The sequence below is a fragment of the Solea solea genome, chromosome 6, assembly GCF_958295425.1.
Source record: "Solea solea chromosome 6, fSolSol10.1, whole genome shotgun sequence".
In the NCBI taxonomy this organism is placed as follows: Eukaryota; Metazoa; Chordata; class Actinopteri; order Pleuronectiformes; family Soleidae; genus Solea; species Solea solea.
In genome coordinates, this window is record NC_081139.1 from 5,265,457 (window position 1) to 5,282,165 (window position 16,709).

Here is a 16,709-nt window from a genome sequence, read left to right on the forward strand (position 1 = left end):
CGATTTACAGCATTTAAAACTGTGTGTCGTTTGCAGACAAAACAAACAAATCCATCTTCGTTCTCATTCAGACTCATTCATTTTTGCTCCAGATGCAGAGTAAAAGCATGACACTGTGTGTGAGCCCAGTGGCAAATTGGTAGCACAATTACACAGAAATCTGAGAGTAATAACATACTACAAAGCCACGAATAATCCAACATTATGTCATCACTTGTGCTGTAAGTCATAACACCGACTTGACACTGAAATAGAGATCTAATTATGGATGAGGAAAGTTAACCTGCTCAAGGCGCCAGGCACCTTATGTTTCAACTCTCAAATGACTCTCTTTTCTGAAGGGCAACACGCAGACAATCATGTGGGGATTTGCCAGAGACACACATGCACACACTGTTACACACATGATTGCTCTCACGGGAGAGGTGAATTCTGGCCGTGTAGAAAAGTGTGCGTCCAGCTGGCAGGGACTGAAGCAGCTTGTACAGTCATGGTGCAGGATCTCTACTTTACTCCTGCTGCTTGTTTGACTGTACCAGATAATTACATCATAATCTGACACTAGACTAATCCAATCAGAATGGCCACAGCTCTGTAAATACGATCCAGGTTAAACATTAGGTGATAGTCGAGTAGCTTTTGTGTATTACAACATTTACAGGTTACAGCAGGAAAAGTAGAAAAGTTGGTGTTTCTTATAACATTATTGAGGACTCTGTTCACTGTCTTTTTATTCTTATTAGTATTATTATTATTTTTTATACATGTGCCTTTCCTACTGTGAACAATAAATCTGTTTTATATCTGTTTATATATCAGCTCAAGCATTACACAGACTTTGTACTGAGGAGCAGAGTTAAGTCCTTTAACACACCTGTTCAGCTCTTCTGGATTATGTCTTGAAAAGGTTGTGGTGCATCCTTGAACGTTTCAATTAAAAAAAAAAGCTTAAATGGTTTGACTTCTCCAAAATCTGACCATTTGACTCACTCGTGCACCACTATGCCAACCAGTCAAAGGTATAACATTCACAGGAAGTACTGTATACAGACATGTCAACGGTATACTGCAAGTTATTAGTAGTCCTGTTTGAGCTCATTATAAAACTTCCCGATTACCTCGCCTGCCTGACTGGACTCACTACTGTCACAGTATTGACACAGCCACACTGTGACGGACAGCATCACTAATGCGCTGTCATTTTCTTTTTTTAGATGAATTCTGGTCATTTTGAGAGGAAATCACTTGAAAAATAAAACATTAATAAGTTAGCTTCTTGTTATGAATGCAGCCATAATTAAACCCACCCAAAAAGTTGTAGTGGCTGTGTTTTTAATGTAGTTTTCAGAATTGTTGATATACATTGTGTACATGTATCTACATTGAGGAGTTGTATTGTGAGGAGGGGGAGTCCGGGGAGGATTATTTGTTGGGCTGAGAGTACTGAGATATCTGACTGACAGGTTTCTGCACAGCTCTAATGAGCCCCGTGTTGAAAGTAACGTCACTCATTATCACCCTGTGGCTGCTAATGAGTGACAGGGGCAGTTCTACAGAACAGCTGGGCTGAGGGCCCCGCAGACTGACTGTCCAGGCAGCTACTTTACTCTCACCAGTCACAGACACATGTGCTTTCCATCCAAAGCTCCATTTTGTATGATACATTACGTCGTCAGGGTTGTTTTTTAATTTTTAGTATACGGCTTCAAATAATCTCTGTGACAGTCGAGGTGTTCATATCTTTCCTGGACTATCTTTATCTGATCCTCTCTCCGTCTGCTTTGCAGGGCGGAGGTGGTGCTCGGAAACATCATAAAGAAGAAAGGATGGAGGTATGAGACACCTTTTTTAATTTTGTTTGGTGTTTTAATTTCCGTCCCAGCCAGGCTTCCTAATCTCTCATCATCTCCTTCCTTACTGGGAGGCTGAGTGTTGTGAACTGGAAAGGTAAGATAGGGAGATGAAAGATTAATGAGGGCCTGTGTCTATCCACACACTCCCGTGTCCCTCCTCAAAGATGCAGAAGAACGGTTCAGCTCCACGTGCCTCGTCTTTGTCTGTGTCCTGGATTGGCATTTGTGTAGCTCTATCACGTTAAGACGCCCACAGCACTCATTCACTGGTGCTGGCCAAGTTCTGGCACAGTCACACTTACTGTGGAATGTGGGTGAGTGTAACTTTGAAGGAATAACTTTAAAGTGCGCGGTTACTCAGAGTATGTATCCGAGCCTTGCATCCTACACTATAGTGGTACAGTCTGTGTAAACACCAACACGGTTTTTTTTTTTTTATTTCTGCGATGACTCTCAGCGTTTGCTTGCTGTTGTGACATATGTGCTTTCACTTTCCATTTTCCAGACGTTCGAGTCTAGTGATAACAACGAAAATCTTCTGGGGTGGAAAGTAAGTTTCATCTGCTTGCCTCTGAATGAGAAATGCTCCTCTTGCACAGTTTTTTTTTTTTTTTTCTCCACTTAGATGATTCTGGAGATAGGATCATGTGTCATCTGAACTGATCTGTCAGGTGCTCTCAATAAACCTGAGACATTTATTAGATCATATTTCACATGGGGGCATTTGATGTATTTCATGCTGGATGGAGAGATAGTTATTTTTTTTATATATATATATATATATATATGTATGTGTGTGTGTGTGTGTGTGTGTGTGTGTATATATATGTGTGTGTGTATATATATATATGTATGTGTATATATGTAAATTTGTGTGTGTGTATATATATATATATATATGTATATATATATATATATATACATATACATATAAAAACATGGGTATATGTATACTGAGTTTTGTTTTTCTGTTTTATCCAGAGCAGAGACCGAAAGAGGTTTATCCCGAAAACACATTATAGAAGGTAAGAAGGAAAGTTCCAAATAACTGGATTAAACACTTCATCAAAGAAACACGCCTGACATACACTTGGCTTCGTTCAAGTTACCAAGAAACATTTCTTGCGTTAACACGGTAAACTGTTTATAACATCATTTCTCTTGGGCGTATTTGAAGATCATGTTAATGAAAGACAGCTGAGATTCACTACTTATTACTAACCCTGCTTCTTATTTCTAGGTTTAAAAGCCTCTCTAGAAAGACTGCAGTTAGACTACGTGGATGTAGTTTTTGCAAATAGACCAGACCCTAATACACCCATGGAAGGTAATTGTTCTTTTTGCCTCCACTTTGTGTTTAATCACTTTTCATTCATTTGCTTTCTTCTTTTCATGCTCTCTCTCTCACTCTATTTAACCATGTTTTCCTTATGTTTTGTCATATTGCACATAACAAATGCTCTTCTTTTCAGTCTCCATGGTTACCGCAACGTGAAGACTTAAACCTCTTGTAACTAAAATGTCTATTTTTAAATGTTGTGGGTTGTCCTGGCGCTCCTGCCTCCACAGTTAGAATTGGGATGGATACTGATCCTGAAGACCTTTTTAAATGGCAAAGTGCTAACTGTGTGTAGGCTCAGCTGGTCACAAGGTATCCATCCGCTCTAGTGTTGGAGCTCCTCTCCGGGTTCGTGTAGGTCACAGGTCATCTTCCGTGCCTTCATCGGCTGATGCTTCATCCACTCTGGCTCTTTCACAGTATTTAAGCATCTTGTCAGGCAGGAGTCGTGGGTGGTGTTTGATGTAAAAGTCCAGTGCAATTCTTTTGCCTTTCTGGCCTTTTTTTTTCTTTCTTTTTTTTCCATGGCTTACAGTTGACGTGGACAGCTCTGAATCTTCAGTCTTGAAATGCATAGTAGTAAAAGCATGTGGTGTATTTAATTCTAGCTATAGCGAAAGGTCAATAAAGGAGGTCAGCAGCTTTTCTGTTTCTGTCCGTTTACAGACAAAACCTTTTAAGTCAAGAGCTGGGGTTTTTTAGACCATGAGCTTTCATAAACGGTACATCGACAGTAGTTGGATAGATGAGTGATGACTGAGACCTGGTACACCCCTGTATATTATAGTCAATGATTCCCTGCTCATTATCTTGCATGTCTGACATTTTGGCCGCGTACAAGCAAATTTAATCATCTATGGAATGTATTGCAATCGAATAATGTCAGATATATCACTGCTGTCACACAGGGTCCGATCTGTTGACTTTAAATATAGTGAGGAGTTGACAGAAAAACAGGACTTTTTCTATAGTTGAATATTTTGTGTGATCTGATTTTTTTTTTTTTTGCTTATTTTTTGTTGCAGATAAAAAAACAGACAGATCTTTTTGATTTAGATCAAGTATTTTAATTCACAAAATCAATTCTCAAGTCCATTTGAATTTTAAATGATAACAAACAGGTTTATGAGAAGATAGAATAAAAGAAACTGATATAAATCTATTAAGATCTCAGGATGTTGACTGCTATACAGCGAGATATAGAGAACATAATGACAGCAAATTGTAACCATTTTCCGTGTATTTTTATTTGCAGAAACGGTCCGAGCAATGACCCATGTGATAAATCAGGGCATGGCCATGTACTGGGGAACTTCCCGCTGGAGTCCAATGGAAATAATGGTGAGTCCCTTTCACACTCGGCACAGAAGGCATCGTCAACTAAGACCCATAACGTCTGACTTCTGTCGTAAGCAGGAAAAGACACCATCAGCTTTAATTCTACTAACTATCCACAGTATCTGTGTCTCGTCTGCTCAGCAGCTTGCTGTTCATTCTGAAAGTTAGGTTAGGTAAACTCCTCTACTGCTCCTGAGGTTTAAGCCTTTAAGTCCACACATACTTGGTACAAATATTATATGTACTGTAAAGAAAAATGGGGTTTTTTTCCCCATCAATCTCATGCTGAACTGTTAACAGTAGGGGTTTAGGACACCGTTCTGTTTTGCACTGTTATGAGCAACGTTGTGTCTCTCTCTTCCATGTTTCCCTGTAGGAAGCATACTCGGTGGCACGACAGTTCAACCAGATTCCTCCCATCTGTGAGCAGGCTGAGTACCACATGTTTCAAAGAGAGAAGGTGGAAGTGCAGCTACCTGAGCTCTTCCATAAAATAGGTGAGCGATCACAAGGCGTGTGATTGAGTATTATCAGATATCTCCAAACACGTCAAGATCCAACGATATGACTAATGACTAAAATACCTCCTTGACTTCTATGCTAGCGCCCCCTACAGCTCCCCATCCACATCTGCTGTGATATTCTATTAATTTCACTGTAGAAGAGATTAAATGATGTATATATCGGTTGTCGTCCCAAGCACTGATATATTAAAAGTCCAGTATCGTGCATCCATACATTAGTGATCATGTGTTTGTGTTCTCAGGTGTGGGGGCCATGACATGGTCACCACTGGCCTGTGGGATCATCTCAGGGAAATATGACGGCAGGGTGCCTCCCTACTCTCGGGCCTCTCTGAAGGTAGACAGACTTTCTTACTCTCTTTGTGGTTCTCTTTTTTTCCTCTCACTTTAATGATCTGTGCTTCTGTCACCATTGTGATGTTTGCTGGTTGTTGTGTTCATCGTGTGTTTGTGTCTTTCAGGTTCTGTAGCACTGTGCACGCTCCCACGTATCTGTGTTGTTTCAGTGCCATGTTGAAACCCTGCACATGTTTACCTCTTCACTATCAGTGCTGTTAGACACTGTTTGCCCTTCTGGTGTCACCTTAACGCGCATGAGCACAAACAGTGCATGTGCACAACGGCGCACTCACACAGAACAGTGACAGTGCCCCGTGTTTGCACAATGAAGGAATTGTTTTTATTTTGACTCTTCACAGCACAACACTGAAACGGAATAATTCGATGAATTTCCTTATTTATCGAAGCAAGTAATGGAAAAAGTCAGTGGAATATTTCCTTTTAAATTACAAACTGAACTCAGTAAATGGATGTGGTTTGATCAGCAATCACACGCCACACATTTGTGTCTAATTTTATCCAAAACAAACAAGACTCTGTCATTCCTCGTTACGACTATGAGCATAAAAATAACCCACCCCTCGGTGACACAAGCTAAGCGTTGACTTAGTGCAGTAGCATGTTGTGTGTGTGTGTGTGTGTGTGTGGACTCTGTGTCTGTCAGTGAGACTTTTTCCTGGCTCATGAATTCAGCTCTACACTTTGGTGTCGTGTCATAGCTTTGATAATTATGTGTGGAATGAGCTGCATCTTGTTTAGTTCCATGTTGCCTGTAGATGTTTGTGGTATTTTGGCACTTTATAGTCGTATTGTGTTACAAATGGCATTATCGTACAGTATAAGTATCTTTTCTGATCCTTGATAATATTAAGTTTTAAAATGGTGGTGTTAAAAATAATTGTTTTATTCAGATACTATATCATTTCAACAAAGAACAATTATGATTAACTTTTCTCTGATGTTTGTATCTTTGTAAGTATCATGAACTCCAACCTCTTCTTTTTTTTAGTATTTATTGAGCACAGTGGGGGGTTTTTTTGTTCCCCCTCTCTGAGGTGTAGACAGCAGGAGACAGAGTCACGTGTTTAAAAACAGGCCCTGGTGACACAGGCGCTGCGGTGCAGCCGTGTGAGCAGGGCTGTGTTTTTGAGCAGGTGTGCTGTGTTTTCGACAGGGTTACCAGTGGTTGAAGGACAAGATCTTGAGCGAGGAGGGCCGGCGTCAGCAGGCGAAGTTGAAAGAGCTGCAGGCAATCGCAGAGCGGCTGGGCTGCACTCTGCCCCAACTCGCCATCGGTATGCTGATACACTCTGCCGCTCTCTCTCTTTCTGTCTGTCTGTCCGTCCCTCTGCCTCGGACGGACCGAGGTCAGCGCCGCTCGCCGCTGCTGCTGCTGTTGCTGCTGCTGCTGTTGCTGCTGTTGTGTGGCTTTGACAGTTGCTGTGTTGTGTTGTCCTGTGAGTGTTGTTTTTTTGTTTAGAAATGAAATGGACAAAAGTGAGAAGGAAACTTAAAAAAAAAAGGAACGAGCCAGAAAATAAAGGACAAGCAACGACTTAAACTCTTACAGGACAACCAGTAACATAAACAGGGTAACACTTTACAGTACAGTAACAACATGGTAAAAGTATGGTGATCATGAGAAGTAATACAAAAGTAATGGCATCTTATTTCTTATGCTCTTTATTTTTCAGCCTGGTAAAAACAATATCATTCACTCAACCTGCTCTTTTTATTATTGGTGTTTACGACAGAAATGAGATGCTATCACCATGATATTATTTTCCTATCACAAAATATTACTGTAATATAAAGTGTTACCAGCGATAGAATGAACAGTGTGTCCTCTCACATCGCGCCTTGAATATATTATGACCTAATAAGGATCTTAAAATGTAATGCAATTGTTTAAAGCGTGAATGTTTGTTTATGCTGGTCTGGGGTTTTTCCCCTCGCCGTTAACGGGTATTTGACATTTCCCAGTTTCAACATAAAAACGAGCGTCCCAGACGTAAATCCACTGAGTGACAGATATTGATTCAGCGCTGAGGAATAAAGTGAGAACGTGCAAAGCCCCAAAGACGCGCACTCCCTGCGAGGGCTCTTAAAGCATCCGACGTGAGGGACGTGTAAATCTGGGACTCCGGTTCCCATCAACGCAGATCACAGCAGATTTTTCACTCTCGCTGTAATGCAATGTCATAGATTAGGTTTCACGGTCCATTAGTGGATGGCCTCCTCTCTCCCAATTACCATAAATCCTTCCAGGGCTCCTGAAGGCAACACCAGATTTATATCTGCAGTACCTTGTGGCGCTGGAGTAATGAACGAGGCTGTGTGCAGGTCAGACAATCGCATACATCTCCCCTGTCATACATTTGAAAAAGGAAAGGGAAATTGTTTGTCTCTGTTGGATTTTGACATCATTAGTTGTACATCTTTTCCTGTGAAATTGAATTAAATGCCACAAAACATCAACAGCAAAAAAGATAATCCAGTAAATGTAGCCGCGAACCGTCCTCCCATCACATTTGGTGCAAATCCTCTCAGTACTTCAGTGCTAATCGTGCCGACACATAAATAAACAGGTAAAAATATAGTCTCCTTGGCGGAAGGTGATGAAAACAATGTGACCTTTCTGCCTTTGGCTCGTCACGGTCGGCGAGTGAGTGCGGCTGGAACAGGCTCTGGAGTCAGACTGTGGTTGAACTCAAGAGAATAGAGTCAGTAGATGATGTGTGAGTATGTCTGTGGCCTCAGGGAAGAGTTTTCTAACATCAGTCTCGTGAAAGAGCTTCAATTGTTTTTGTTTTATTATTATTCTGATGTTTTTTGGTGGAAGATTTGTGCAGAGCCATAATCTCACTTATTTTTTTACATCATTAATCTCGGTCCCCGTATGCTGTAATCTGTCGTCATGTGTATCATCCTCCCTAGCAGAAGCAGACGGTTGTGTTGCGTAATACATCTTAAAATTCTAACTATAATGATACGACAACAACACCACACAAAGTTTGTGTGAGAGGGTTTGTGTATGCGTATCTTTGTGAGGACCAAAATAACTGGTCAATGACAGGGAGTGAGGACATTTTATCTCCTCTTAAAAGTGCTTTTTGAGGGTTAAGATTTTGTTTTAGGATTAAGGTTAGGCATTTAACTGATGGTTAAAGCTAGGGAATGCTTTTAATTGTCCTCACTTTGAATGCTGCTTAAACGTGTGTGTTTCTTTACGATCCCCCCAAATAAATCACATTTCTATGTTAATGGCAGGGAGCCACACTGGCAACTAACAAGTAGACGAATTATCACATTTTATGGTCCAAGATCCAACACATAAAAATTATAATTTTAAGAAATTATGGTGAGCTGTAAGTAATTAAAATTAGGACCGACAATTTATGTCTTAAAATGTGATAAAACATAACTATTGAATAATAATGTATAAATAGTAAAGCCGTAAAACATTGTTTAACTTAAGCTTCTGTTACATTGTAACCAAATAAATATTGGTTGATAGACTAATCAACTACTTGGAGAAAATACTCTTCAGATTAATCAAAATGAATTAGTTGTGTCTTTGTTAACCCTTTAATACCTACGCCTCAAAATGTCCATCTGGACTTTTTTTTTGTTGCTTATTTTAACCATAAAAGGGACAGAAAATGTCTTGTGAGTTAAGTGCTTTTGCCCATTTTTTTCAGAATGACTTTTTACAATTGAATACAATTTACTGCATGCTAAAATAGTGTATTTTCTCTTCTCTGTGGAGACAAAGACGCTGATTCGACGGCTTCCTGCAACCTGTGCAAGTGAAATTACCGCATTAACCACGTACTGACTTTTCAGAAACCGTTATCTGGTAATGCAAACGTGACGTCTTCTATACGCTCGGCATTAAAGGGTTGAATCAGCGTCTCTAAAAGTACATTTTGCTGATAATACCTTTGCTAAAGTTTCACTCCTTTCACACCTGGAGAGTTTCAGTGTTGAGGATTTTCTAGTTTCAAAGGCAAACGCCGCTCATTGTGAACCAAAGTGTTGTGTGCTTGCGGTCGTGTGCAGATGTAGTGCTGTGTGTTTGAATTAGGACTGCTGTGTTATTAGTGTGTGATAGTGTGTCCATAGCCATGGTGGAGATGTCATTGCTGTTTACTGGTTCCCTGCAGCGTGGTGCCTACGGAACGAGGGGGTGAGCTCTGTCCTTTTAGGGGCGTCCAGCACTGACCAGCTGATGGAGAACATAGGAGCGATACAGGTGAGACTACTCTCTGTGTGTGTGTGTGTGTGTTTCCATCAATACGGCGTTATTTATACAACACATATCATCCAAAGGAACCCCCCCCCCATCACACATCAAATTAAAATATAAAAAAATGCAGCAAAGAAACAGGGAACGAGGAACTGAGGAAAAGCTACTCATAGATCTCAATAATCAGCGATTAGAGGCTAAAAATTCAAATGGATGAACAAAAAAAACAGCAGGAATCAAAGAAGAGAAAATAAGTAAATACAAGTTTGAAAACTAAAATGAATGTTGAATATGTTTCAAATGATGAAGTATAAGGCAAGGTAAGTTTATTTGTAAAGCAACATTCTTACACAAGGCAATTCAGAGTGCTTTACAGAAGCAAGTAAATACATTGGAAATTAAAACAAAATCAATTTAAAAAAAAAAAAATCAATTACAGAAATAAAAACAATTTAAAACATTAAACATTTTTAAATCAAGCAGACAAAGAATTTTTCATCTGTTCTGCGTTTGCCCGTGATAAAGGTTCAGATAAATGGACAAGGCACAGGATTAAGAGACATTCAGTCACTTAGTTTGAGAAAATGTTACCTGACCCGTTTCATCAGCTCTTATGTGATTTTACAGTCCGTAGCAGCCTCCTCCTCTTCCTCTTCCTCTCGGTACAGCTGAGCCTCTTGGGCAGTTTTTACCGCTGCACACTTGGGTGCTTTACTGTACCGAGTTAATAAGGTCAGCCGAGTATCAGTTGCCAGGGGGATTGGAAGCAACTGACGGGCTCTTCTTCCTCCTCCTGATAAGATGCACTCCTTTTAATGGGGTTTTCAGACCGGTGGTGGGGGGGGAGGGGGGATACCTCTTCTCCTCTTCTCCTCACATTATGTCTGGCCTGCAGTAAAGATCATCACTGCACTTCTTTTCTGCTACTGTGTGTGTGTGTGTGTGTGTGTGTGTTTAGCCCATTTGATGTTTGGGCTTTGAAATGCTACGCTCACATTTCCCCAGGGCTTTGTTCTTCTCATTTTACTGGGAATTTTATGTCTCAGACCCCGAAATAGACTCGGTCCACATTAGTATTATTATTTAATTTTTTTTCTATGTGTGTTCATGTGTTCTTGCTGTGGATAAAATTAGAGACTAAATTACTTTTTTTTAACTTTTCCAACACTGTAATAATTTGCATTCAATTAAATAATAATTAAATTAATAATAAATAATAATTAAAGGTTAAAAGTTTAATAGAACATATTTATGGGAAGAATCCTGTGTCAATAGGACCTGAAATGAAGCACTCAATTCAAATTTGGCTCCTTTTATTCTCACCATTCGGGTTTCAGCTGAGGGTGCCTTCATACCAAGGTTGTTGCTCCGAAACTGCACATCGTTTTCTCTCCTAGATGGGTTCTAATGCACCGGCACATTTACCCACGAGCCGGTCCGACTAAAAGCGCTGTTGCAACAGAGAAAGACAAAACCTATGGAAACGCAGACTGTATGAACGTGTTTTATCTCGACTCTGAGCATAAACAGTTGATTTGCTGGAGCCAGGAGAAGTCAGCGACAGTGATGAAAAGAAACAAAGATAAATTGCAGACCAGGGTGACTATTCACTGGAGGTAAAGAATGTTAGCGGCAGCTTAACATTTAATTCAAGTCAGCCTTCAGTACTACTTAGTGCTGATTTTCCATTGTCCATTTCCATCCGTCTTGCCTGATTTCACAGCACATGCAGACATGTAATCACATGTACCTTAGCTAATAATTTGCTATACTCAATCATTTTTTTACTAGATATATAAAGCTTAAAGAGAGGGAGCCAAATACAAGAGGCTGAGCCCCCTAATAACCCCCCTCTGGTTCCGGCTCTGTGTTTTCAACGTCCACGTTTAATTTGTTTATTTATTTTCCTGGCCAGGTAACTTGAGAAGTGTGGTACTAATCAGTTATTATAATCAGTTAGCATTATTTTGTGGGCCAAATACAATTGCATGGTGGACCGGATGTGGCCCGCACGCCTTGAGTTTGACACCTGTGACCTAGAGGCTGAGATGTAACACTGTAGAGGATTTTGTCTTAAAGACGGTTAAACGTGAACCAACAGTGACCTTTCTTTGTCGCCGTCTTCCATCACAGGTTCTTCCAAAGCTGTCGTCCTCCATCACACACGAGGTGGACAGCATCCTGGGGAACAAGCCGTACAGTAAAAAGGACTACCGCTCCTAACACGTGGCGCGGCGCGGCCTCGCCCGGCAGGGCTGCTACCCGAGCTGCAGCCGCAGCGCACCCCACCTTTGCCTGATCCTCTGTTTGCTTGAGCTTTTACTAAGCGAGACCCTGGCGCATGAGTCTGGCCACACCAAGGCCACGCAGGGCAACTCGCTTAGAGTTACAGGGATAAAGTTAAGAAAAAGAAAAAATGCAGTCACCTCCACAAGGAAATGAAGGGATTGACAAAGAAAGACAAAAGTGGAAGAGGGATTTGCGCTCATACTTAAATCAGTTACACATTCAACTCAGCTGAACGTATTTTAAAACCATAGAGAAAAATACCTTTTTAAAAAAGTCAAAAAAATAATAATAAGCACACGCTTGCTTGGCAGCCAGAATTCTGTTTTTATTTGTTTGTTTTTTGCTTTTTTTTGTTTTTCTCCTTCCAAAAATGAATGCAACTAAAAGGAAGACGATGTTCACACTGTATGAATATACAAGAACTACTCTGTTGCACATGTTGTACCATTCGTTCCTTGGACGTTGTGATTACAGCCGTGTCTCTCAAGGTTTCTCTCAAAGGAAAAAGAAAAAAAACTGTGTTGTTGACATTATCAGTGTAAGAGCCTTGAATGTGGGCTTTAACAATCAGCACTTTAGTATTGTCAGTATAGGTGCTGGGGGGTTGTTGAAAGGAGAGGAGAGAGGTGGGTATTACCGTAGTTTCTTCTCACAGCCATTGCACTTTTAGAATTGCATCTCCTCGCGACCGCTCCCCTCTCCTCACCCTCGCCTCACCCTCGCCTCACCCTCGCCTCGTGTCTTCACTGGCAGCGCGTTTGTCCAGCCTGAAGCTCTGACACTCCTGTTGTCGAAAGAAAAGAAATAAGTCCTGCTTTGGACAGGGCTGAGAGGACGAGGGGGTTGAAACGACTGCGCTCTGGCTCCTCCTCCTCCTCGTCCTGACCGGTGAACTGTCCACGACAACGAGTCAGAAGTGCAGGCTGCTATGTCGGGGGGGGCAAATGCCACTGAAGAGATAAGCGATTTATCCCCCCCCCTTTACAGAGGGAGCTGCAGCCATCATAAATAAAATGCCCCCCCCCCAGTGTGCATCACTGTGTTCTCCCAAGCCTCCATTCTGTTGCTCAGGCTGAGGAGTTACTGTGCAGGAAGTGATCATCATATCCGAGCTGGCTCCACCTCTCTCCTTGATCAAGTTTTTGTTTGAGTTAATTTTTTGCCTTATTTACAGTTGCGTCAGACTGTGCTGCGGCTCGACCGCTGTCCCTTTGGCCGACCGGTCTCACGGAGGCGGGCGTGTTGCGGGCGAGGACGAGGTGGCGTTTCCGGTGAATCAGAGCGCGGCAGCAGCTCAGGGAAAGGAGCAGGTGGTTTTTCAGTGGAGGTTATAGTAACTTGTCTGTCTTTCTTTCACGCGTGGACACTGGGGGAGAGGACCAGTGACATATTTTAGTGTGGCTTCAGCCAAAGATCTTCTTTGTTTTTCTCTCTCTCTCTCTTTGATGACACACTTTAACTTCCTGCAAGGTTATAGAAACTCATCTTCTTGACGCATGTGCTGTCCAAGTTTGTCATCCATCTATGGTCTGGACTTTACTCCATGTATATCTTTACTTGCCCATGCTGTTTAAACTAGTTAACAAAATGTCCTTCTTATACAGAATGCATAGTACACACAGCTGAATGCTTTTAGGAAACTTAAGGTTTGTTTATAAGCGACACACAAGCTGGAGGCGTGTGTTCAAGCAGAATTTGATGCCGCCCTATTATCACTCGTTCTCCTGTGGGTGCTCTCTTACTGTGATTAAAGCACAAGTGGATAGCATGTGAGACAACCTCGAAGCATGGACTCTCTTCACCTTTGGTGTACAATACCTGCAGGACAAGCGAGGTGATACTGCTCCCCCCCCCCACTTACTTACTTACTTACTAACTAACGCGTGTAGATAACAAATCTTTACTAACAGCTGAAAATATTGAGGGAAAAAAAAAAAATACACTTAAGTACAGTTAAGGAAATTATATAAATGAGATGCGGGTGCTTCTTAGCGAGCGTAGAGGAAATAATCAAAGTGAGCGTCATTTGTGTGGATGAGATTGTGTGAGTGTGTGTGTGTGTGTTGGGGAGGGGGAACAATTAAACTAGTCCCTTGCTGTTTTAGCCTGTTGTATTTAGTTGATCCCTGTATCTGTGTCTTGTGCGTCTGAGTGGATTAAAGTGGTGCAAGCCGATATAATGTTTTCTCGGAGGAAGAAGAAGAAGAAGAAAAAAAAAGGATACGCAAAAGAGCATTTAGTTTGTTAGTTTGTGGAGTTCCTGTGTCTTAATATTTCCATCTGCAGGGAAAAGTAGAGGAAGTTTGAGATTTCAAGGCCACGTTTGACTCTTTTTTGGGTCGGGGTTTTCCTGGAGTTAGAGAGGACTGAAACGTCTGTCCGTCAGAGATGTGAAGCTACAGCCAACAAAATGATCTTTGTAAAATCTCCTTTGTTCTCCACTCACAGGTAGAATTTCCACTTTGTTACGAGCAGCTACAGTGCAGTGAAAAATCATCAATCATCTGTCACGATTTATGAGATGAAAGGCGTTATTAAAACAGTATTGAATATTTAGTGACATAAATGCATGTACAGTACAAACACGTTTCATCATAGAGGTTTTTTTTTAATGCTAAATCAATAGTTGATTATAACCAGAGAGCTGTTTTTCATTGGGTTATTAAAAAAATGTAATGGAGAAAACGATTCTTGAAAGGATATTAAATGTTTCTGTGTTTGCGATGAGACACTGAACACTTGTAAACATTAAATTACAGCAGGAAATTATTTGTGGTATATAAAAAAAAATCACATTATTCATTAACAAAGGTTAGAATGAATATTTCATAGTGTGGTTTTATCATTTTCTGTTGTGTCCGTTGACTGTTGGCTGTAGTTTATACAGAAAACACTTCTAACTCTGGGCAAAGTAAACATGAATATGCAGATTTTACCCCCAAAAAATATATCCCAGCTTCTCCTTTAAATAATATCGCTGTGCATTGTTTTTGTTAAACCACAAGTGTTATTCCACACTGTGCTTACCTGTCCTGCAAAAAAAAAACCTTTTGTGCTGTTTTTAAAGGTTAACGCACACATTAGAAATGACTCTCCATGTTTTTTTTTTTAGTTTGTTAGTTAGGGACAAAGTCATGCTTTAAAGTGGTCCTCGTTTCATCATACGTGCTCTTATCGTTGAAGAAATGAAACCAGGCCCACGCGGTGGACAGAGCTTATTTTACAGAAGGTTCTGGGTTATACAGAGAATATATTTTTTATGTTTTTGCCTTTAATGCAGTAGAGGTCAATAAAAATAGAAGTTTTTATTTTTCTTCATCACGCTGCATTTTTCCTATCTGTATCGTATTGACTTTAAAGACAAGACGAAAAGAAGCAATTCCTTTGTGTTGTGTGTGTGTGTGTGTGCATTATGAGGGGAAAAACATCGTGAGCGCCTGGTTATCTCCTGTACATAGTTTGACCTTTTTATGTATATATATGTATATATATATATATGTATGTATATATATAAATATATATATATATATACATACGTATATATATATATCTGGTTGTGATCACCTTTGCCTTTTCTCTCTCTCTTTTGTTTGTTTTTTTAATTTGATTTCCTTTGGCAGGCGTTGCTATCTGCACTGTGCTTGTATCTGAAAGTTAGACAGGATGTACAGCTTCGATCTTCAAAGAAAAAATGAAATAATGATAAAATAAGAATGATAAGCCAACGTTTGTGCGTCTCTTTATTGGCATTTATGTGTTAAAAACGTACTCATTTTTGGGATGTTGTAGTCTAGATTTGGCAGAGCTGTAACGAGTATATTCAACTGTTAAATATAAATATGAAGCAACTTATACACAAAATCATACCAAAATATTTAGATACAATGAATGCTAGCTGTATGAACCAAAAGAAAAGTGCTTTACTGTGATATTAACACCTGACGTTAAAGCACCATAAGACTGAGGGATAGTACTTCATTTTGTAAAGACGGAAACAAAAACTACTTCATTGCAATGACAAGTTCTATAACATGGATTCCTCAGTGTCAAATCCAGCAATATCATTCACTTTCTTACAAAATTAGAGGTTATTTTATATATGTACAGTAACGGTACCCATAAAAAAAAGGTATTTCAGGAACAAAAATACCAAAAGAGCAGTAAAAACAAATCCTGATGCTGCACTCTGATGATGTGACTCTCATCCTGAAGACAAAAGCTGCTTTAATGTGGTTTTTTTTTTGTGGTTTTTTTCTGCCAACACTGAGAAAAAGCAGTGACAGCACAGGTCCACGTTACAAGGACACTTTGGTACACAAGAAAAAGAAAATGTCCAGCTCAGGTCCAAAAAAACATGGAACTGCAGTTCTCATCAGAGAGTCTATTTCCATGAAACTTCTCCAAATACATCTTGAGCTTTCACTCACTCGAGTCTTTGAGCTGGACGGAGGAAGAGGAGGAGGAGGAGGAGGAGGAGGACGGAGCTGCTATAACGAGTTGTTGTGCCGAGAGTCTCCTCTGCTGCTCCCAGAGGTGAGACGTGGAGGTCCACCTGAAGACACACACACACAAAGAGCTGAGTCCACCTCTCTCCAGACACACACACACACACAGTCATGTTCGATCAGGAAGGAAAAAAAAAAAAAAGACGCCACCAAAGAGAAAGTGCAGCGACGGCAGTTCTGCCTCCAAACGCAGACAGACAGTAACTGGACGCCGTCAGCACTTCAGCCTCTTATTCACTTTTATTTCACAGAGTCAGCGACTTGTGTGCTGAC

At 40.6% G+C, this 16,709-nt stretch overlaps 2 protein-coding genes across 8 annotated transcripts in view; one reads left to right on the forward strand and one right to left on the reverse strand.

Annotated features, from left to right (window-relative positions):
• Positions 1-15,656, forward strand: part of kcnab2a (potassium voltage-gated channel subfamily A regulatory beta subunit 2a) — a 71,601-nt gene extending 55,945 nt beyond the window's left edge. For all 7 annotated transcript variants that reach the window (XM_058631380.1, XM_058631379.1, XM_058631381.1 and 4 more), the window contains 10 exons: positions 1,788-1,832; positions 2,359-2,403; positions 2,835-2,878; positions 3,094-3,180; positions 4,448-4,533; positions 4,907-5,027; positions 5,297-5,391; positions 6,568-6,688; positions 9,560-9,648; positions 11,776-15,656. In XM_058631380.1, the coding sequence (XP_058487363.1) occupies positions 1,788-1,832; positions 2,359-2,403; positions 2,835-2,878; positions 3,094-3,180; positions 4,448-4,533; positions 4,907-5,027; positions 5,297-5,391; positions 6,568-6,688; positions 9,560-9,648; positions 11,776-11,865 (823 nt within the window). In that variant the 3' untranslated portion in view covers positions 11,866-15,656. The remainder of the gene's footprint in view (positions 1-1,787; positions 1,833-2,358; positions 2,404-2,834; positions 2,879-3,093; positions 3,181-4,447; positions 4,534-4,906; positions 5,028-5,296; positions 5,392-6,567; positions 6,689-9,559; positions 9,649-11,775) is intronic.
• The window catches only part of megf6b (multiple EGF-like-domains 6b), a 59,022-nt gene continuing 57,966 nt past the window's right edge, over positions 15,654-16,709 (reverse strand). The window contains 1 exon segment of the mRNA XM_058631369.1: positions 15,654-16,483. Coding sequence (XP_058487352.1) covers positions 16,419-16,483 — 65 coding nt within the window. The 3' untranslated portion in view covers positions 15,654-16,418.